The sequence below is a fragment of the Orycteropus afer genome, unplaced genomic scaffold, assembly GCF_000298275.1.
Source record: "Orycteropus afer afer isolate SDZICR_OR568_19922 unplaced genomic scaffold, OryAfe1.0 scaffold00160, whole genome shotgun sequence".
Taxonomy (NCBI): Eukaryota; Metazoa; Chordata; class Mammalia; order Tubulidentata; family Orycteropodidae; genus Orycteropus; species Orycteropus afer.
Genome location: NW_006921747.1, coordinates 132,520 through 155,941, shown reverse-complemented (window position 1 = coordinate 155,941; position 23,422 = coordinate 132,520). Strand labels below are relative to the sequence as shown.

The window sequence follows — 23,422 nt, the reverse complement described above, 5'->3', positions numbered from 1 at the left end:
AAAAAAAAAAAAAAGCCAACCAAACTTACTGCCATTGAGTCAATGTATCCACCACTCTATCCTCATCCATGTGTTGGCAACAATGTTTTTTTAGACAAATATCCTGACTCACAGCAACCCCCTTTGGGTTTCCAAGGCAGTAAATCTTTATAGAAGTAAATTGTCCAGTCTTACTTCCTGTGGAGTGGATGGTGGGTTTGAACCGCCAGCCTTCTGGTTAGCAGTCAAGTGCCTTAGGCACTATGCTACCAGAGCTCCCTTATAGTAGTCCTAGTACCAAAAACAAAACAAAACAAAACAAAACAAAAAAACAAACTCACTGCCATGCAGTCAATTCTGACCCATAGTGACCCCTCCTTGGGCTTCCGAGGCGGTGTCACTACAGAAGTAGATTGTCCAGTCTTCCTTCCAAGGGGTGGCTGGTGGGTTTGAACCGCCAGCCTTCTGGTTAGCAGTCAAATGCCTTAGGCACTATGCCACCAGGGCTCCCAGTATTCTAGTAGTAAGGTACTATTTATCTCCTAGATCAATATTAAGGGTGTGGGCTCTAGAGACCAGGAAACCTGGGTTTAGTTTCTTCCTGGCTGTGTGATTCTGGATGAGTTACTTATCCCCTCTTAATACCAGTTTTCTCATCTTAAAATAAGGATAACAATATGTATTTCATGGAGCTTCTGTAGTGATTGGATAATGTATATAAAATGTTCAGCACAGTGCCTAGCACTTAATTGAAGCCAAGTTGAATTATGGTTCAATTCCCCTCCTTTCTATAATTATCCTCCACTCTGGTTGGAGACACATGAGCAGGCATGATAACCTTTTTCCTTAAAAGCTGAGTTAAATGGAAGCTCAATTCCCCACCCTTTCTATAATCATCCCTTACCCTAGTTGGAGACAGGTGAATAGATATGATAATGTGTTTCCTTAAAGTCATTTTTCAGAAACAACCAGTACCAACTTGAAACCAGTTAAAATTGGCTCAGATCAGTTTTGCCCCACAAATATGTGCAGTGAGACAAACAGAACAAAATTGCTCGGAACTAACATCTCCCCCTCTGCCTAAGCCCCAATCAGCTGATGACAGGTAGTCCGTGTAACTCATCCGGTGCACAAGTGCACTGCATTAAAAATTGACCATCCCTTTAAACCGAAGCAAACAAAACCTCAGCCAATCTCCAGCTAATTCACACCCAAATTCCTGAAATTTTTATGAATATGTATAGACCCCTTTCTTGAACTGTACAAAAACTGTACCCTAACCTCAACTTGTGGAGTCAGATTTGGGTCCTGGCCCCTGTCGCCTTACCATGCGCATAGTAATAAATTACTTTTCTCATCTCTCAAGTACGAAGGGTGTGTGAACTGATTTATTAGCTTAATTGAACACTGGGTAGGGACTCACTTTAGCCTGACTTCATAATCAGAGGTCCATTAATGTTAATCAAAATTGTTATTATTATTAGCTCCAAGTGAAATCAAGCCTACTCTCTCTACACTTTAAAAAATATACATATCTACCATCTCTCAGGAGGCACAGCCCTTTTGTTGATTTAAACTCTTTTAGGTCCATTATAAACCAAAAAGTGAACCGGTTGCTGCCGAGTCAACTCTGACTCTGGGAACCCTGTGTGTCAGAGTATAACTGTGTCCCACAAGGTTTTCCATGGTTGTTTTTCACAAGTAGATCGCCAGGCCTTTCTTCCAAGAGAACTCTGATGGACTGAAACCTCCAATTTTTCACCTAGCAGCTGAGCATGTTAACCCATTTGTACCACTCAGGGACTCCAAAGGCCCAGTGTAGGAAATAATGAGTTTTGTTCATAAGGCTTTTCCAGCTCCATGTTTCTGAAACTTGAGTGCCATCCTCCCCCAGGATGGAGGCTGAACACCGGCTATCACCCTTGCCTCCTCCCTGAAAAGCAGTGTGCTGTCAGGTCAGAAGCCAGGGCAGGAGAAGAAAGACCTTACCTTACACTGGTGACAGCAGGAGCCATGAGCACACTCTGCCCCTTCCCTCAGGGTACAATTGGAAGCATTACAGCAGGGGTTATTACATTCCTGTGGGAGACAGGGAGAGCAGGATATGAGCAGGGACTCTGGGGCAGTCAGGCAGGGAGACAGGCTGTGAGGGATGAGGTCTTCATCTACCTCTTGCATTTCCTAACCCCGACTCCAAATACCCCTAGGGCCCAAGCTCCCAGGAATTCTACCAAAAAAAACAAAACAAAAAGCCCAACATGTTATACATTTAGCAGTAAACCAAAATCAAATCAAACTCACTGCCCTCAAGTCTGATCCAACTAATAGTATCCCCTCCTTGGGTTTCCTAGGCAGTATCACTACGGAAGTAGATTGCCCAACCTTCCTCCTGAGGAGTGGCTGGTGGGTTTGAACCGCTAGTCTTCTGGTTAGGAGTCAAATGCCTTAGGTACTACACCACCAGAGCTCCCTTTAGTAATAAATAATTTACTTATTATTCAGTAAATACAGTGAAACCTGTAAGAACTGGAACTTGATGGGATTGCTTAGTTTTTCCAGGTCTTGTAAGTTTTTTGCTTTTGCAATCATACATCTTTTTTCTCTCCTTTTCGTAGAATTTCTTTTTTTTTTTTATCCCCTTCTTTGGCTTGTTGAATAAACAGCTGTTCCAAATAAAAGCCAACTCACTGAGCCCACTTTCAGGCTGCTCCTCAACCCTACAGTCCACTCCATGCTAACACAGCTCCTTCCTTTCCAAAGGGTCTGGGTCTGATTTCTCTGGACTTGTGGTGGTAGGGTGGTGGTGTCTTTAATTCTTTTTATTATGCAAGTTACAGGATGGGGTTAAAAAAAAAATCAAACGAGAAATATAAAACTGGTTATTAACTAGTTATAAATTTAAAGTCTCCCACATATAGAGACTCTCAGTCACACCCCATAGTTAACTGTTATTCTTGTATTCTTCCCCAAATTATTATGCACATGTTAAAATGTATGTTTCTACCCTTCAAAATATAGCAATGAAACTATTCAGTTCTGCTTTTTTAAACCAACACACATCAGTTCAAAATGAGTGTGCTGCACTGTAAAGCTCCCACTGTGATCATTCTGAAAATCAGACAGAAGGAAAGTGCTTATACATAAGCAATTCTGTTCCTTCTTTCTCATAGCAGCCCTTTTGAGATCTGACAGCATTTCATTGCATTCCCTTTCAACCATTTATTCTCCAGGCTAACAGACCCAAGCTTGTTATTTTAAGCATCCTCATAAAGCCCAGGTTTAAGGCCATATATATCCAGCTGTGTGGCCTCCAGAATAAACTCAGTGCAGCTGGAGGGCCAAAGAGGCCATCTGTAGCTCCACTTGGGAAGAGGCAGCCAACACACTGCATGACTGTGGTTCCTGGTGAGACGCAGACACTCACAAAGAGAACTCCAGTGTCACTGTGGACACAAATAGTGTCAACCCTAAAGTGGGACAGGCAGCAGAAATGGTCCATGCCTAAATCTTACTCTCCACATTCTATTAGTGATGGAGGTCTTTGATAGCCATGAGTAAGAAATGTCTGTGATTAAAATTTCCAATTGCTTTCTATCTCTTGCTCTTTATTTTGGTAAATATTTTCTCAGTTTTAAGTTTTTATCTTGTTTTTTTTCTTTTTAATTTTTGTAAAAATATATATGACACATTTGCCAATTCAACATCTTCTGGGTGTCCAGTTTAGTGGTATCAAGTACATCGATTATATTGTGCAAACATCACCCATAATCACTGACAAATTTCCCATCACCATAAACAGAAACTCACTGTTACCCAGCCACTGGCTCCCCATCTCTCACCCCTGTAACCACTAATGAACTCTGGTCTCTATCCATTTGCCTATTCTTATTATTTTACAGAAGAGATCATATAATACTTTTCCTTTTGTGATTGACTTATTTCATTGAGCATAAAGTTTTCAAGGTTCATCCATGTTGTAGCATGGATTAGGACTTTATTTCTCTTTGTGGCTGAGTAGTATTGCATTGTGTATACATTCCACAGTTTGTTTATTCATTTATCATTGATGGGCACTTATGCTGTTTCCAACTTTTGGCTGAATAGTGCTTCAGTGAAGAGTAGTATGTATGTGTCTGTTTGTGTTGCTACTTTCAGGTCTCTTGGGTACCTGTGAGTGCAATTGATGGGTCATATGGTAATTCTAAACTTAACTTTTTGAGGATCAGCTAAATTGTTGTTTTCTCTTTGGACCTCAAGCTTTGAAACCAATGCACATTCTTCCCTCCAACTACCACTACCATGACACCTTACCTCTTCTTCCCCACAGTCACACTCTTCTCCATCTTCCAGGTATCCATTCCCACACCTCTGGCCTCCATAGAGTGTCCTGGTGTCTGGCATGTTGGAGAGACACATTCCACCACCTGACTGCAGATACCTGTCCAACTCTTTCCTGTTGCATCCATTGAACACTCTGGGAAAAGGGTGCCTGGTAGGGACCAAGATTGGAATTTGTTAGGAGTCTAGGCAGCAAGCAAACAAAACAGCTGTCAATCTTGCTACCTAGGAGCATGATTCCATCTGGAATACAATCCCATAGTCCATCCACATACATTCCACCCCATTAGAACATCTGTTGATACATTAGCTTAGGATTTTTTCATCCTTAATGATGAAATATTAACCATCCCAGGATTCTTTTTTCTTTTTCCTTCCTCACTCTGCATGGAAGAGGTATTTGAGAATTAGAAGCAGCAATTTCTGCCCTGTGCATGTGATAACTACAATTATTAAAGGGTTATACGTGTGTTTCAATAGATGTGTTTCAATAGAGCCTTAGAACTAATGAGTAAGATACCAGACAACTCAGATCTTTCCTGAAGCTGATACTAGGTGGATAATTTTTTTGGACAAAGTACTGAGACAAAAGATCAAAGTCATGGGCTTAATTTGTTCATGGGCTAGTGACGTGACCTCTGTTCTAAAGATGCAGAGGGCACCCCAAACTCAGTCAGCCAGCCATCTCACAAATGCACACTCTATCACAAAACAGTGTGAAAGGTCCTGGGTGCCAATATTGGGGGGAAAAAAAAAAAGTCATATCTTCCCTTGATTGTGGGGCAGTACTGCCATTTTGATCTACAAAGTGATCCCAATTTTTAAAACAAATTAAAGGTTAAATGCTGGAGGATTTCCCTCAGTTGTCAAGTATATCAGAAGTAATTTGTTACTAATAATTGTCAAACTACTAAAATTTGCAAACAATTTTAAAACAAACTGGAATGGTGATTAAGATAATTCTCAATCAGTCTTCAGATATGCTTTTTTTGATTGGGAGAGAAAGGGGTGAGGTGGAAGTAACTATGAGCTCAGAGTAACCACGAGCTGATAGAGATTTGGGAATGATCCAGGGAGTTGTATCTGCATGTAAACATCATGCTTTGTGTGTCACAGGCACGAAGTGATGAAAAACACTGGATACTAGATTTCTAAGAAAGTTGTATTTCCTCTTGGTGACAACGAAATGCCATTCTCTAAAAATCCTAAGCAGGCTATCACTGCTGACTGCTCTGATCAGGATCACAGTAGAAGGTCGTGGACAGAGAAGGAAGGAAAAAAATGTAGAGCAGAATTCAAAATCATAAAAAAGACCAGACATTAGTCTGATAGAGACTGGTGGAACCCCTGAGACTGTGTCCTTTAGATATTCTTTAAGCCTGGAACTGAACTCACCCCCAGGAGTCAACTTTCAGCCAACGACAGATAGGCCTTTAAGGTGAATTATAACACCAGGGAGGAAATACTCCTCAGTATAGTCATCCATACAAGACTAAAAGGGCAGTACTTGCCCCCCCCCAAAAAACTCAAGAAGGCAGGAAAGGGCAGGAAGAGAACCCAGGGAAGAAGCAAGAAGAGAGCTGTTATATTGAGGGGACTGTAACCAAAATCTCAAAACAAAATCTGTATAAATTGTTGAATGCAAAGCTAATTTGCACTGTTAACTTTCCCTCAAACTATAATAAAAAGTTTTAAAAAAGAAAACCAGACAAACCATAAGCAGGCTCTAATGGTTTGAGGTGAAGAGAATGCAAGCTACCACTGGGACGCCTCCTCAAAAGTGGCTCAGGTCCTGAAGAACCCAACACCCTGTGCTAAATGTACCTCCACACACTAGGAGGTAACTCCTTGGAAGAAACACCAGAATTTTTCTTCAAAGATTCTCATTTGAAAAATCCCTCATGACCATAAGGGAGATGCAACTGCCTTATTCTTGCTCCTCATGGTAAATGCTGCCTGTGGGATGTGTGGGATCTCCCCCTCCTTCTCTTTGTTCTGGAGGCTACATCAAGCTTTCAATCAAGCCTGGGATCTAACAGCACTGATCACATGCTGTTGGAATAGAGAAATCAAAGGCTGTGGCTGTTATCAAAATGGGTCCTCATCTAGCTCAATAAATGGATCTTGATCAAGAAGAGAAAAAAATGTGGAACAGAATTTCAAGTTCTTATAGAAACCAGACTTACTGGACCCATTGAGATGGAGGTAACCACTCAATCTTTTGCCCGGAGAAAATCTTTCAGCTTTGGACAAAGAGTATCCCATGAAGTCATCTTTAAACTAAACAACAGTTTAGCTCAACTAGTAAAGAATATTTTCCCTGAGCATTGGGCTCTTTTCAAGGTTGGGATTAGTTAGGAATCTGGGCAGCAAGCAATCAAAGCAGCTCTCAATCCTGCCACCTATGCAAGTATATGAGATCAAACTGACAACAGCAACCCTAAAACTCAAGAGAAGTTTAGGGGACAGAGAGACTAAGTTAACGGTGATGAAACAATGGAGGCAGAGATAGCAACAATGGGAAGACTGTAGCCAATGTCACTGACCTGTACATGCAGAAATTGTCAAATGGGTGTATGTTTTGTTATGTTTATTTTCATCAATTTTTTTTTTAAAAGGTCCTCATCAAATATTCATAAAGTAAAATAGATACACATAGTCAGGCTAATTTTACAACCAAAGGTCCTTAGACAGAAATCAAGTATATCTTAGTGTGGTAGTTCAGTTCGTGTGTCATCTTGGTTGGGCCTGGCTGAATGGCTGGGCAGCTGAATGTAGTATTGCCCATGATGAGACTGGCAATCAACTCCATGGTGAAATCTACCACAAGCAGCTGAGTAGCTGCCTTAGGGAATGTGGTCTGCTTCTTGTATATAAGTAAAAGCCTTGGGGATAATCTCCAGCTTATGGCACGCTTGGACCCTGTATGAAGTCGTTCGTTGTTCAGCAGCCGGCCATACTCTGCCAACTGTGGGACTTACGATGGACTTGAATTAATGGCCTGCAGTGTGGTTTGGTAATATTGGGACAGTGCCCTTTTATTTGTTGACCTTGGGCTTGTTAGCCTCAGCAGCCAGTAGCTGTCTGAGTGAAGAAAAGCCTCTAGCTTCAGTGGACCAGGAGCAAGAGGCAGAGCTGAAGCCCAAGGTCAAGGGGCTTTCACACAGTCTCTAGAGCCTGGCACTTTGAACTCGGACCTCTAACCTCCAAACTGTAAGAGAATAAACTGCCGTTTGTTCAAGCCATCCCATTTGTGGTATATTCTTGTCAAAGTGGCACTAGGTAAGCAGAACACTTAGGGTCCCACCAGCACCATATTTCCTGCTAGAAATCTAGTGCTTCTTTCCCACATCTGCCTTCTTGGTCATCTTCCAATTTCTTTGTTGTAAAAACCACATTTTATTTCAAGGCTTCCACCAGAGGTATAAGAGAGGCTGTCTGGGGCCAGCTGGAAGAAATCCTTGAGTCACACTGACCACATTTGCCCTGCCCTCCTCCCCATCGCCCCCCTTCCTGGCAGCTTCTGTTTGACTCACCCTGTGGCAGCAGCCATGATGCACCCACCATCAGCCGCACTGGCAGAGCAGCAATCTGCAGAATCATGGCTCATGCCAAAGTTGTGGCCCATCTCATGGGCCATGGTGGCAGCTGCACCAATGGCATTCTCGGAGTGGTCCTGCTCAGGGAGAGAGGTCAAGTCAATGGGAGAGCTCTGCCTCCCATCCTGACCTTTTCCTTAACCAAGCTATGCTGCTTTCCACTGATTCCAGTATCCCTGAGCAAATAGGCATTGCATACATGTTGTCGACAGGAAGTCTAAATCCTCTGATAGTATTATTAGGGAAGTCGAGTGCTTAAAAGTCCATATTTCCTGAGTTCCTCAAGGTTGGAGACCACGTCTGATCCATTGATAAATTCCCTAGTCAATAAACACTTTCTGAATAAATGAAAGAGAAGGATTTTCTTCCTCTGTCGTAAGGGAACCGACATGGGAAATAACACATGAGTCAAACATAAAATGTTTCTGGTGCTGGGCATTCTGAGAAAGCCAGTGAGACAGATACATACCAGGCACAGCACCTGGCAAAGTGCCTGGCACTTAATCAAAAGAAGCAAAAGCTGAAGATACGGAAAAAAATAGAACAGAAGCAGCAAAAATAGATTTACTAAACACTGAGGTGTGTTTCTTGCATTATAATTCTCATTCTAAGTCTAAGATTATGAATTGTAAAATTCCTATTTCTATTTTACAATGTAGGAAATGCATTAAGTTGCTCAAAGTCTTACTTGCTATTTGAACCTAACTGAGTCTGACTTGAGAGCCTTTGGTTTTAACCTCTGTGCTACTTTTGTTTGTAAGTGCTAGATGGAAGGAGGGATGGACAGGTAGATAGTAGTCCTCCTTGATAGCTACTTCAAAGGCACTCTGATGGTGTACTGACTAAGGCATTTGACTGTTAACCAGAAGTCTGGCAGTTCAAATCTACCAGCCACTCCATGGATGGAAGACTGGGCAATCTATTTCCATAAAGATTTACTGCCTCAGAAACCCAAAGGGGGTCCCTGTAAGTCAGAATCTACTCAATGGCAGTGAGTTTGGTTTGGTTTTTTGACAGCTACTTCATAGGTTAGAAATGAATATTCAAAGCATCCCCACAAAGTCAGAGAGAATCTGAAAAGAAGATAGTAATTCCCTAACCATGACTTCGAGACAGGCTCTTGTTTCATAATGACATGCAAAATAATACAAGATGTGGAATGAAAACAGTGTTCTCTATTCTCGAATTTGGAATATATGAGGTTAAGTGGTGTATTAATTTAATTGCTTCAGAGTTCTTCTGAGCTTGAAAACAGAGAATAAGCTACAATAAATGGAAATTCACTCCTGGGTACCTCTATCTCTTAGAACTTAATGGTTTCATTTTAAGAAATTGCCCTGCTTCATGTGTAAGCTTTTTCCTTTAGTAATAAATATTAAATTATTTTATAAAAGATGATCTTCTGTCTTGTGGGGGCATTTTATCACCTTCTGCAAAACCAACACACTGGCTGAAACTCACCATGTTGACACCTCCAGATTGGTACACAGAGCACATGGCCATGAGGGGGGCCAGGCCGATGGTGGTACCATGGAAGGACATGCCCCTGCAGGAGGGAAAGAGAGAAATAAGACAGGGGATTTGGGTGGAGGCTGAGAGGGCCATTCGCATGTGCCTAGGAGCAAGTAGTGGCCATCATGGTGCTCCTTAGTTCTACTGACATCCCAGATCATTCCCAAGGGGAGAGGCCAACTGGTATCCAGGCCAACTGGACAACATCCAGGTCACCACACCTCTTACTTCCTCCCATCTCCTCCCACACTGCTCCAGAGAGGCAGAAAGGGAGAGAAAAAGACCACTTTTTCCTATAATGTTCCCAGAGCCCAATTCTTTGGAAGGAAAAGTTCAGGGCTTGCAAACCTGCATCCCATTCCTGCTGGACAGGAAAAGGAAGGGCTGGTGGAGGGGGCACAAACGCTGATGCTGAAGTGAATCATGTCCACTTCTGCCAGCTGCCAGGGTCCCATGCCAGTATCCCCGGCTCTGCAGGGTGTGTGTGTGTGGGGAGGGTGGGTGGGACTGGGACAGCAGCTGTGGGGCTGATGCCTCATCCCCACATCACACTGGGGCCAAGGAAACAGATGTGTCCCATCAGGAACCTCACAAAGTGCAGCTGGGTGCAAGAATGAGCTATTTCTGCTTTTGTTTTGCAATTGTGATTCTAATCTGCCAATAGCCAGCAACATTTCCCCCAGCTTAATACATCCCTTTCTCAGCTGTATGCATCCAGGGTAGGGAAGAAGGAATAAATAAAATACTAGTGTTTTTGTGCATAACACAAACATGTAATTTATTTAAAGAATTTATGTGGAAACGCATTATGTAGTACTTTTATATTTTCATGTTTATCTTTTTATTTAGACCATGAAATCTTTGAAAGGTGAGACTGTATTTTATTTGCTTTGGGGTCACCAGGACCTAGCATACAATCTGATACACAGTGGGTGATGAATAGATGTCTATTGAATTCAAGGAAGACTTACTTTCAGAAAAATAGTCTGCAAAAAGCATATGCAAAAACTACATGCAAATCTCTATGAAGCCCTATTGATTATTTTATAAACATATTTTTATGGCCCTCGGGAAATCCTACTAGAAACCTATCCAACACAGGCTGCCATACTTCTGTGAACTCAGGCCAAATGTTTTGGTACCCAAAGACTCTTCCTAGGTCAACGTACCATGTGAAGTAACCACTCACAGTCTAGGTTTCTGGTAGTTACTTCCTTCAGTTCCTTTTAGAGGGTAAATAAAGGCAAACTCTGAGCACTCAGGGATACATTTGGGGAACAGAAGGAAAACGGTTTTATTATAAATGTGCCTTTTGTTCTAACTGCCATAAAATGCTTTTGGAAGTCTATACTAACAAATATCAAATAATCACCCTTAGGGGACCATCAGGAGCTCTGGTAGCATAGTGCCTAAGGCACTTGACTGCTAACCAGAAGGCTGGTGGTTCAAACCCACCAGCCACTCGTCAGAAGGAAGGTTGGGCAATCTACTTCCGTAGTGATACTGCCTCGGAAACCCAAGGAGGGGTCACTGTGAGTCAGGTCTGACTTGACGGCACATAACAACAACAACAACAAGGGGACCATCATGTTCCACCATAACCCTTATCAGTGCCCTAATGTCTCCCACTCATCAAACACAGAGCTCCTGCATGCTCAGTCACTTAGACTCTCTGAGACACTCAACCCTGAGCTCCTGGAAACAAGAGGAAGGACTCCTCGAAGAACCCTCTCTTCTGTACCTGCATTGTGAGATTAGCTCATGGACTAGAGTAGAGAGCCATGAAGATCAAAATGAGTCCCTCAGAAAGTCTCACTTCCCAAATATATATTCAATTGTTTCAGAACTTCTGACAAATATGTATAAATCTTATCTGCTCATCTAGATTGTAAACACTTCTTGGGATTATTATGCCTTTCAGGCTTTTATTATTATTATTTTGTAGGGTATGCTGGACACAGAGTGCAGATCTGAGAAATACTGGAGTATCTGAACCATAGTGTCAGGATGCCCTTGAACAACCAATCCTCACCACGAGGGAAAGAAAAAGGCCAATACTGAGCACCTGCAACGTGAGCAGAAGTTAGTAGATTAGCTTTGCATCAGACACCAATACAAGGCACAGGGAAAGGGGAAGAGGCTATTTACGTGATTAATTGTGCATTGTCATGCTTCTTCTGGGCGAGTAGCTTGCGCCTCCAGCTAAGAAATGACCAGAGGGTAGAATACGGATTCTCTGAAACTTCACACATATTCCCATGAGTCCACACTTCCAAGCCCACGAGGGCAATCCGGATGTTCAAGGATCGGTAGAACTGAAAGCACACACAGAAAAGCCACATTATCTGTCACACCACCTAGGATTTATAAGCCTCTTCCTAGTCCATAACTTCGGAGAGTACGTACCAGATTTCCCTTCTCCACATAACTCTAAGGGGAATGTGATGGGTTGAATTGTGTCTTCCCCAAAAGATATACTATATGCCTGTTATTTATGAATGTGACCTCATTTGGAAATAGGATCTTTGAAGATGTTATCAGTTAGGTTAACGTGAGATCATACTGGAGTAGGGTGGGTTCTGATCCACTATGAGTGGTATCCTTACAAAGGAAGAGAGCCCAGCTACCAGTACCAAACATTCTGACCAGGGACACAATATGTGGTTCTGGATATAATGGGAGAAAATTGTAAAACAAAACTTAAATTCTTAAAAAAAAAAAAAGAGGTCACAGTTACTGGACCAGTAGACTAGAGGAACCCTGAGATTACCACCCTTTAAACTTTGAACTGAAACCACACCCAGAAATTACCTTTTGTCTAAATAACAGACTGGCTCATAAAATAAACAGTATCATCTATAAGTACTACGCTCTTTAGAACAACAACAACAACAACAAATCTATATGAGACCAAACAGTCAACATTACCCTAAAGCAAAGATGAGAAAGTTAAGGGAAGCAGAGGAGCTAGACTAATGAAAACAGAACAACCAGAACAGAAATAATGAGAATATTGCCACAGTGTGGAAAATGTAACCAATGTCACTGAACAGTATGTAGAGCAATTGTTAAATGGGAATCTAATTTGTTGTATAAACTTTCACCAAAACATAATAAAATATTTATCGTAGAAAAGAATAAAACAAAATAGGAGAGATACGCAGAAGGAAGATGGCCACGTGAAGACAAAAGCAGAAACTGGAGTGATCTCCAAGTCAAGGAAACACAAGTACTGCCGGCCATCACCAGAAGCTAGGGGAGAGGCATATAACAGGCTTGCCCTTAGATCCATCCCTGATTTCAGTCTTCCAGCCTCTAGAATTGTAAGAATAAATTTCTGTTGTTTTAAGCCACCTGATTTGTGACAATTTGTTTAGGCAGCCTAGGAAATGAATACAGGGAGGAAGGCACAGGTGTTATTAGTCACATTTTTTGGAAAGGGGAAATGAGATCCTGGGAACAACGTATACCATTCTCACAGCATCCTGATGGCAGAACTGGGTTATTCAGTTCAGCAAAGGCTAGGTGGGACATAAAAGTTGTTTTCAAATATATAAAGCTACCTTGTGGAAAAAAGGATCAGTGCTGTTCTGCATGGTCTCTAAGAAGGGCTTCAATCAATAAGTAAAACAGGGAAGACACATTTCATTTTAAAATAGGAAGAAAGCTTCCAAACAAAGCTGGTCATCAGAACGCTCAGAGCCAAGTTTGCTGTGCTCTGTAACAACAATTGGGCTTTCTGGTACAATTCTCTCTCCTGATGCTTTACTTGGTCTTATCTTTTTTACATGTGTCCAAATGGTTCTCTTGCACATGGATATTTTTAAACAATTTTTTGAGGAATAATTTATATACCATGAAACTCTCCTTTTTTAGTGTACAATTTAATAATTTTTAGTAAATTTAATGTTATGAAACCATCACCATATCCAATTTTAGAATATTTGCATCCCACCAGGAAGATACTTCATAACTTTTAACATTCATTCCCCGTTCCCACTCCCTAGCTCAAGGCAACCACTAATTGATGTTCTATCTATACAGATTTGCCTTTTCTGGACAATTCCTATAGATGGAATTATAAAATATGTAGTCATTTCTGTCTGGCTTCTTTCACTTAGCATGTTTTTGAGATCAGTATTTCATTCCTTTTTATTGCCGAATAGTATCCCACTGTATCAGTATATCAAATTATATATGGACATTTCATTGTAAGGTATCTCCCACACATTTTGGAAGTAAATAGGTATAAATAATATACCCACCTACTGCTGTCAAGTAGGATCCGACTTATAGTGACCCCTCCTAGGGTTTCCGAGGCAGTATTACTACAGAAGTAGACTGCCCAACCTTCCTTTTGAGGAAATAATATACAAATGGATGGATATGCTTGCTCTCAAAATTTTCCTTACCCGTCACTGGAGGTATTCAGGTTTTGTCAAAAATACCATAAGCAAATTTTAAGCATCAGACTGACAAAACTAGAGAGGCATCAGGGTTCTTTCTAATTCAGAGACCTTAAAATTCTATAAACAGGATCTAACTATCTAGCTTCTTAAGATTAGAGCTATATCTAACCTTTATGACATGGTGTCTCTCATTTCATATAAACAGGAAGAGGGTTTTCTTTATAGCTCAGCCACAGGAAGGCATAGGCACATGGGATCCTTTGACTGGTCTACCCTGAGATGCCTATTGTGTAAACGTAGATCACATGAGCAGGAGATACTCAAAGTTGGCACATATTGCCCAAGCTAAAAATAATAATCACAGCACCAATGTTTGTCAAGCACTTCTAGTGCACTAAGCACTGAGGCTTAGAGGCACTCAGTAACTTGCCCCAAGTCTCAGCACAAAGTTAGTGGAGCCAGGATTAAGGTCCAGTTTATCTGACCTCAAAGCCCACTCATGACCCTATGTGGGTCATGTGCTGAAGTATTTACACATTTAGCCAAAATCAACTTATTCTGAGAAGTTGTGGTCTAAGATGGGCTCCAGACTTAGAGTAGAATCAGTTCATTTCAAAGGCAATTTTTATGTTTCTGTTTCATTTCAGGGCAACTATTATACAAAGTACAGCATTTGGATTCCAACTTAAACTTGCTTCCCTAGGAAACTTTTTAAGTAGGTAAACTTGGCTTTTTCACAGTTAAGGGAAAACATTTTAGATTGAGTTCATATTCATCAAATTAGTATAGTTCATTCCAGTTTTGGTTCAACAATAGTTCAATTCAAGTTGCTGGTCACAACTCTCAGAGAAGTAGGTGTGCCTTCCCTAATCTCAGATGGGAGAAACTAGCTGCTGGAGCGCAAGCTAAGACAGCTCTCCAGAATGGGCAACCCAGGCAGGCTTGTGGCTTCACGTAAGGACTGGGGTTTGCTGATGCCTCTACTCTTTCTTCATATTTCATCTGCACCCTAGATTCTCCTAGACCAGCTGGAGAGTTCACAAAGCCAAGCCCCCCTCCTGTTAGGTCTCCAGAACAATAGCTGTCATTTGGCTACAGCTGGATCTATCTCCTGTACAGTCCACAGGGAAACAAGTTTTCTTGTTGTCCCAGATGCTGAGTGTGTTTGGGTTGCAGGATCACTCAAATGTTATTGTTAGTAAGTTGAGGGCTAGATAGAGGAGCCAGAAGAAGGTCCCCAAGAAACTGTGTCCTTGGAGCCTTTTCTTCTAGGAAATGCCAGTGTTTGACTTTTACCTGACACTGCACTGTCTTTTCAGAGCCACCTGCAGCAGAACAAAACTATGGGGCATAGAACCTCCCAACTGATGACTTCAGAACAAATGTCCTTATTAATTCCCTAAAAAATGTTTAGGTACATTTCTTTATCCTCTAGTGTTTAGAAAAAAAAGAAGAAAAAATTACTTTCCCTTTAGACCTGGGATTCATGAATCTCTAGCAGGCCCAAACTTACAAAGTCCAATGAGTGCTCTAAAATTATACAATAATTTTATCAAACTGTCAGAGAGACCTACTACCCCAACAATGGTAAAAACCCACTATTTTACATTATACAATGCCAGTGCCAAGAGAGTATTTTCATTCAACGTTACCTATTACTCTGCATTTTGCACTACAACAAATACCAACTATTTCTAAGTCTCAAACCAGCCTATTCTAGTAAAACTGAAGTATTTGGATAGTTCCTAAAAGTGTGTTGGAAAAGAGCCTGACCTAGGAACGTTTACTATCCACACAGCTTCCTAAGAGGGAAGAAATAATTTTAGAACTGTTGGAGCTCTAGTGGCTTAGTGCCTAAGGCATTTATTTGACTGCTAACCGGAAAGCTGGCAGTTCAAACTCACCAGCCACTCCTTGGAAGGAAGCTTGGGCAATCTACTGCCATAGTGATACTGCCTTGGAAACCCAAGGAGGGGTGGCTATGACTCAGATCCAACTCGACGGCAATGAAGTTAGTTAGTTTAGTTTCACAGATAGAGATTGTACAGACTGGCTCAAAACAAACCATTTTTAAGGCTGTGGACCTTACCTACCTCAATTCACTCCTAAACCTAAGAATCCCTGGATTTTAATCCTGGAAGGAACCTTAGAGAACTTTAAAAATCATTGTTTTTTAAGCTGGGCTCCCCTGTGTTCTAGCTTCCTCAGGAGCCACTGCAGGGGTGAGGGAAAAAAAAATTGAAAGCCATTGGTTTAGGCCAACTCCTCAATGTTATAGGTTATCAAAAAAAAAACACTGCAACTCGAAGATGAGTTACTTGCCTAAGGTCATACAGTTCAGGGCTTTGTCAAGACCATTCTGGGCTTCCATATCATCATTCATTCTCTTTCAGAAATGGCCAGGGTAGTGATCTCCTGTCCTGCAGCCCCTCTGAGGGGCTAGCACCTTTCCCACAAAGTACACACCTGGTCTCACCTTATCAACATAATTGGCGATCTCCATGAGCTTGTGTTTGGTGGCTTCTGGGTCTCGTCGATTCTTCTGAAACTGAAAGGAACAAGCAAAACTAGGTGAGACCTCAGAATCTCTCACAATTCCATTCCTGTGCCCCATTACTTACCTTTGAATTAGTTTATTTCTTTTCTCTTCTATGATCATGTTTATACAACTACCTCCCTAACCACAGTGTCAGGTCCTAAAGGGCAGGGCCTGGGTCTCATACATCTTAATATTCCCAGATCCTAACCCAGTGCTGGACACATGTAGGCATGCAATAATTGTACAATGAATTGAATTTTTTTTTTCTAGTCTATGAAGTGAATCTTGTTCTCTTGTCCTCCAATGTACAAGGACTCTCATAAACTCTCTTTAGGGCTTAGAAGAGGGATCCACATGATCTTTGTCTTGGTCATCACTCAACATGAAGTCACCATCACATAGATCTCACAAGACTTCCCTGATTGTCCAGGTCAATCAACACTGGTCAAATAGTTGCTGAACCCCTGCTCTGTGCAAGGCATAGTACTTGGTGCTAGGTAGGATGCAAAGAAATATGAGATCCCAGTTCTAGCCCAGAGGAGCTTTCATTAAAACAGAGAGGGGACCAGAAATAACAATGATGATCCCTGTAATTAGAGTATACAATTGAAATGGGCTGAGAAATCTTACTGAGAAAACATGCTCAGAAATAACCATAATGTGAGGCTATGTGAATAACACAATGGGTGCTGGCAAAGACCTCTGCAGGGATGGTAGATAGGCTTCATCTTGCACACCACTCAAATCAAGTGACAGTACTTGTCTGTGCTTCTGCAGTGAGAAGAATTCTGAAACTGGGTAGCAGGAGAAGGACATTTCAGTACGAATGCCTCACATTGGTCAATCTGGCTACAATGATGAAGTAAACCTTCATAGTGGAAAGGTAATATATGTTACAACTGCAATTTAAATTTGTAAATGATGGCAAGTCTTGTAGACTGTGATTGTTATACAGAATCTGTGTACCTATCTACACATTACACAAGTTACTTCAATTCAAATCCTTCACTTCCTTCCTCTACCCCATGCTATAAGACTATCCAAGCAAGAAACAAAAAGGACAGCCAAATAAAACTCTAGGATATTTGTTTAGGTGGGCTGTGGCCCAGCCCCGACACAGGGAAGAAATCCACTGTTTTCCATTCTCCTTCAGCTTTTGGACTTTCTCTGGCTTTCTTGGAACACTGTCCCTCGTTTGAAGAGAAGCTCACTTTCATTGCTGCTTTCTACAGGGTTAAATTCAATGTAAAGCCCTGTGATGTCAATCCTTCCAAGGCATTAATTAACCCTGAAGTTTCTCATTACAGGGTCATCTATTTCTGAACTGACCTCATAACATAGAAATGTTTACAGTATTTCCATTTATTTAGTAAATATTTATTAGAACATCAAGGTCAGATTTCAACATCTTCAAAATATATTAACCTTACCTTCAAACAATTACCCAGTAATGCCCACCATAGTTTAAGGAATGTACTGTGTTGCCCAGAATTGTCTAAAGCAAGAGTCGACAAACTTCTTCTGTAAAAAACCTGAAAATGAATATGTTAGATTTTGCAGGCCATATTGTTTCTGCTACAGCCATTCAACTCTGCCATGGGTAATATACAAAACAATGGGCATGGCTGTGTTCTAATAAAACTTTATTTACAAAAACAGGTTATAGGCTGGATCTGGGTATGAGCCATACTTTGTCAATCCTTAGTCTAAAGTAAAGAACATCTGTACTCTCTATTTTCTAGGGGACTCAGAAAGTAAAATGTGGTACATCACCTGTCTTTTCCCAAGTACCTCCCATTTTCTGCATATTATGAAAGTCTTTTGAATGCTTGTTTGTATAGCTATCCTGCCCTTTCCTACAACTTCCCCTCTTTCTCTTTTTTCCTCCCTTGGTTTCCCTCTTTCACCTGAGGAACGAATAGGATGAGAACCACTCCAACTGCTCCTACTTGGGCCCAGGCAGTGAGGAGCTGCATGATCTTTTTTTTTTTTTTTAACCTCTGACAACTCTTTGTTTAGGCAGTAACACTGTGTCTCACTTCCCGTCTCTGTGTCTACTTCCAGCTCTGAGGTCAGAGCCCAGGAGAAGCCTGCCCTGCCTCAGTACCAGGTTGTAAATCACAGATAAAGCAGTGCTCATTTCCCTGCCTTCCCATCCTCTCAGATTAATTTCTTGTCAGACATACATTTCTGCCTGCAGAGGATGAGGGAGTGTGGGAGAGGTTGTGTGGGAGCATTCGGGAGCCTGTGAACTCAGCTTGGTCTCTTATGACCCCCATCCACCCCCTCACTTGAGTCATTTACAAGCTTTGGCAGACAAATGCCCAGGACTTGATAAATGAACACATCCCTCTATGCATGGTGGCTGCATGAACGTACCTTATGGTACCCACACTGGAAATGCCTGTGCAATGGATGCTGAAGGTAGGATCTCTACAATAGGAAGAGGAGGTGAGGAGCCACAAAGCTCTGGGAAACACAATAGTGCTGGAAGCACTTTGAGCACTTTTCCTCTTGGGGGTTTGCTGAGATCCAGGAGGTCAGGAGAGCTAAAATACCAAATACTATGCCCTGCCCCCACTTCTCCAGCTACAGGGGACACACATTCAGTGGGCTTTAAAACTCTGCACCAGGATTCCACTGGGATGGCTGGGGCAGAGTGCAGGGCCAGAGGGGTGGAAGGCCCCACCTTTAAACCAGAGCAGCTGCATTTCTCTGTGTTGAAATCCTGGGGCTCCCAGGAGCTTTCATTTGAACAAAGGATTTGGTGTCTGGGAAAATAAATGGCTAAAGACCACTGTGTTAAATAATCTTAGATGCATAGTTGAAACTGAAAAATGTCCTGGAGGCAGAGGGGCTCAGCTTTCTTCCAGCCACCCTCCCACTTACAAGCAGTCACGTCAGGCAGGGCTACAGGCTAGAGATACAGACTTAGGGACCTTCTCCCACGACTGCGGAGCTTTTGCTTTCAAACTAGCTTTGGATTTTGCTCTCTGCACCACTCCCCTATTTAATACACAAAGCAGTCTTTGGGGAGAAAAACAAAAAAATAGTGTGGGGGGGGAAGCACAAGCTGCTGGAAAAACCAATACTGACATCAATTCAAAAGCTAAACTCTTCTCAAAGCAGAACACAGTGTTCCCTCGGCCTGGAATGCCTTTCACCTCCACTTTTCTGCCCAGTTAACTCCTCCTTGTCCCGTTAGGAGAGCTCAAGAGCCACCTCCTCCTGCCAATAGCATTGAAGACAAGTCTCCTGATGTGAACGCAAGTGCTCTTTCACTACCCTGTGTGGTCTCCAGCATCTGAGCCTTGGGATTACAGACTAGGTTGTTGCTGTGGTTGTTAGGTGCTGCAGAGTCTATTTTTGACTCATAGTAATATAATATGCAGAGCAGAAATGTCTCATAGGGTTTCCTAGACTCTCATATTTACAGAAGCAGATCACTAGGTCTTTTCTCCTATGGAGCCACTGAGTGGGTTCCAATAGCCAACCTTTTGGTTAGCAGCTGAGCGCTTAACCATTGTGCCACTAGGGATTCTTCCAGATTAGTAGGGCCACCTTTGGGTGGCTGGTAACTACATCATTTGGATCTAAGAAAGATCTGCCTTGTGATGAACTGTATCCTAAAGAGAGTGTGCACAGTGTTAGAACACCAAGAGTGCACAACTCACCATGATGTCTCCATGACAGAAGATGTGCTTAGCTATGTGGCTACATACAGTGAGAAGTGGAGATAATATGTGGCAAACACAGGGACTGGGACCTGAGCCCCTCCTTCAGGAGTCAACTTAAACATCTCTGCCTCCCAGTAGCTTTCTCTGATTCCCAGAACCACATTGGATCTCCCATTACATGTACTCTAATATACTGTACTTTTCCATCTTAGTAGTTATCACACTTGGGACTATAGTTTCTTGTGCTGGTACTGTAAACATTGTGATGCCAGGGCCAGGTCTGTCTAAATCAAGAGCTATATCCCTGGTGCCAGACACAATGCTTGGCACATAATAGAAAACCAAGAAATCAGTGACAAACATGAGATGAGCATTCATCAAATCTTAGAACCCAAGAATACTCAAGAACCTGAGGAGTATTGACTTAAAAGTTAAACTATTAGTCCTTCAGGTCAGTAGTTCTCAAACTTGACCTTGCATAAGGTCACCCATAGGGCTTATTGAAACACAAATTATTGTGTGTCCTACTTATAGTGTAGGTTTCAGTAGGTTTAGGGTTGGGCCCAGAATTTGCATTTTTCACAAGTTTCCAGATGATACTGATGCTGCTGGTCTGGGGACCACATTTTGGGAACAATTGCTTTAGGTCCTCATTTGGCAATAACATGAGTATAAACATGGACCCACACATGGGCAATAAAACTGGATTCAACCATATTCAATTATCTTTATACTGGAAACACAAAATTTAAAAATTTCTATAAAGAATTCCTAGGATAAGCCCCCAAACCTAAACATCTTCAGATCCAGTCGAAGAAATATTAATCCAGATAACAGTCTCTATCTGATTGATGTATTAGCTAGAAGAGATTATACTTGTTTGTTTGTTTTCTCAACTATGTTTAAAATGACAATAAGATCCCTTGATCAGATTTCAGGTCAAAATTTTATGATGAACTGGAGAAAAATGAATGCATCAGCATTTCTCCAAAGTAGTTCAAAACCTGAAATGGAAGCTGCCAAGAGAGCAATTTTTCTGCTAAAGCCCAGTACCTTCCCCTTACCTCTGCATAATCAGCCACGAGGTAAAGTTCCACATACTTCATGGAGTGTAAATCTTCCCTTTTCATCTAAGAAAAAGATATAAGAGATCAGAACTATAGAAATGACGGACTTGGCCTCATTTCAAAAAACTGCTAGGAAATGGAGCTCGTTAGTCAGCAGTAGACCTCCTTATTCATTTTGGGATGCCAAGAACAGCAGTCCTAGCTGCAGTCACCATCACCCTCTCTACATCTTCCACCCACCATCTTGATTGATTATTGCTGGAGGCTGCTCTGGGATGCTGAAGCCAGTTCTTCTCAAAAAACAATGAGCTGTGCTAGCTACTATCAGTAGACCAGAAGCGTTGAGGGAAAATGCCCATGATGAAGTTCCCAAAGAAAATTTAAACCACATACCTCTATTTACAGTATAAATAAATATACCTTGTTTGTGCATATGGCTAAGTGGCTATTCTGAAAGGGAAAGCATATACTTTTTCTCACATTTTAAACTTTCTGAATTCAGCATTTCAGCATATTTCAAATATGGTAGCATTTTCCCAAAAGCAGTTATTCTCTCAACTAATGTATCTCACACTCAACAATAATTTAGAATAAAAAAGCTATTTCCTCCTTCGTAACCATCTCCTTTCATTTTAGAAATCTCCAAGCTCCAAGGTAAGGGTTTACGGAGGGAACAACAGTAATACCAGGTTGACTTCTGTACTGAGAGCCTTGAAACTCACCCTGGGTGGTCGCTTCTTGGTCTGGTTTGTAAACTGAAGGACCCAGTCTCTGGTGGTGGGCATGGAGTGCTGGAAACCACAGTTCCCAGGGCGCAACTTGAGATGTTCTGATCTGTAAATAAGGTGTTGGCTCTCACTGTCAGGGAGCGGCTCAATGATGTAGCTGAGGTTACTGTTCACCATAATCAGTCCTCTGGTAATGAAGAAACAGAACAACCCTAGTCAAAGATGATGGCCTGGAAAAATCTCTTCTGTGGGTCTCAGTTCCCCCACATGCAAAATGACATGGTTGGATTGGATTATTGATTTTAACCTTATTATGGAGTCATGTACTCCTTTGTAAGAATCTGATGCAAGCTATGGATTTCCTCTCCGGAGAAATGCACATAGACATGATAGGTGGTATATAACTTTAGAGGAGCCCTGTTGGTGCCACTGTTAAGCACTCAGCTACTAACTGAAAGGTTGGTGGTTTAAACCCACTTAACAGCTCTGCAGGAGAAAGACCTGGACATCTGCTCCTGTAAAGATTATTGCCTAGAGGATCCTATGGAGAAGTTCTGCTCTGTCATATGAGGTTGCTACGAGGTAAAATCAACTAGATGTTATCTAACAACAAAGCTCATCACAAGAATTCCTGGGTGGTGCAAGAGGTTAACACACTTGCTGCTAACCTTAAGGCTGATGGTTTGAGTCCACCCACAAGCACCTTAGAAAAATCAGCCATTCAAAATCCTATGGGCCTACTCTGATACTATGGGCTACTGGTTTTGTTTTTTTGGTAAGCTATCATTAAGAACCCCCAGACTAGAGAAGCTCGAAAGGTTCTAAAAAGGCTAGACTGGGACAGTTAATACTTATGAAGTATGATAGGACTATTGTTTCAAAAAGTTTCCCAAAACCAAGCATGGTAGATGACAAATCACAGGTCAAAACTTTATAAACTCAGAAAAAGGCAATACAGCAGCTAGAGAAAGAACAATGGCCTGGAGTGAAGAGACTCTAGTCTTAACTCCAACCATTAAACTGTCACATGTTCTTCAACAAATATCTTAAATCTCACTGAGCCTCAATTTCTTCATCCACCAAATGGAAATGATAATTTATTAACTTAATAGGATTCTTGGGATGATTCAGTGTGAAGACATTCAGTCTGGAAGTCAAAGTTGATTGATGCCTTTTCTACTAGTCCCAACTTCACCATGTTAGCAAGGCAGCTCTTTGGTGAAATGACATTGACAACCAAGCATGGGTGACTGCATTTTTTCCTTGGTTAAGATACTAGGTGTTGGACTCAGAATAAAGATGTTTATCATCTATTTTATTTATTCACTCATTGAGCCCTGATTCTGTGCTGGGCATAATCTCTGTCCTCAAGTAATTCACAACTAGTGGAGGGCAGTTTCTCATTCCACAAATATTTACTGAACTAATGTTATTTGCCAGGCTAGATGTTGAGAATGGAATAATGAGCAAGACAGACAAAGAGCCTGCTCTCTGGGAACTTGGAGTCTAAACGTGGGGATAAATCATTATAACACACACACACACACACACACGATATATATATATATATATAT

At 41.6% G+C, this 23,422-nt stretch overlaps 1 protein-coding gene across 1 annotated transcript in view; it reads right to left on the bottom strand.

The window, feature by feature from the left end:
• Positions 1-23,422, bottom strand: part of ADAM19 (ADAM metallopeptidase domain 19) — a 127,189-nt gene that overhangs the window by 42,092 nt on the left and 61,675 nt on the right. Inside the window, exons 6-13 of the mRNA XM_007946396.1 lie at positions 21,843-22,035; positions 21,118-21,183; positions 16,314-16,385; positions 11,577-11,743; positions 9,378-9,462; positions 7,854-7,993; positions 4,291-4,468; positions 1,969-2,058 (exon numbers count right to left, since the gene is read on the bottom strand). Of these exons, the coding sequence (XP_007944587.1) occupies positions 1,969-2,058; positions 4,291-4,468; positions 7,854-7,993; positions 9,378-9,462; positions 11,577-11,743; positions 16,314-16,385; positions 21,118-21,183; positions 21,843-22,035 (991 nt within the window). The remainder of the gene's footprint in view (positions 1-1,968; positions 2,059-4,290; positions 4,469-7,853; positions 7,994-9,377; positions 9,463-11,576; positions 11,744-16,313; positions 16,386-21,117; positions 21,184-21,842; positions 22,036-23,422) is intronic.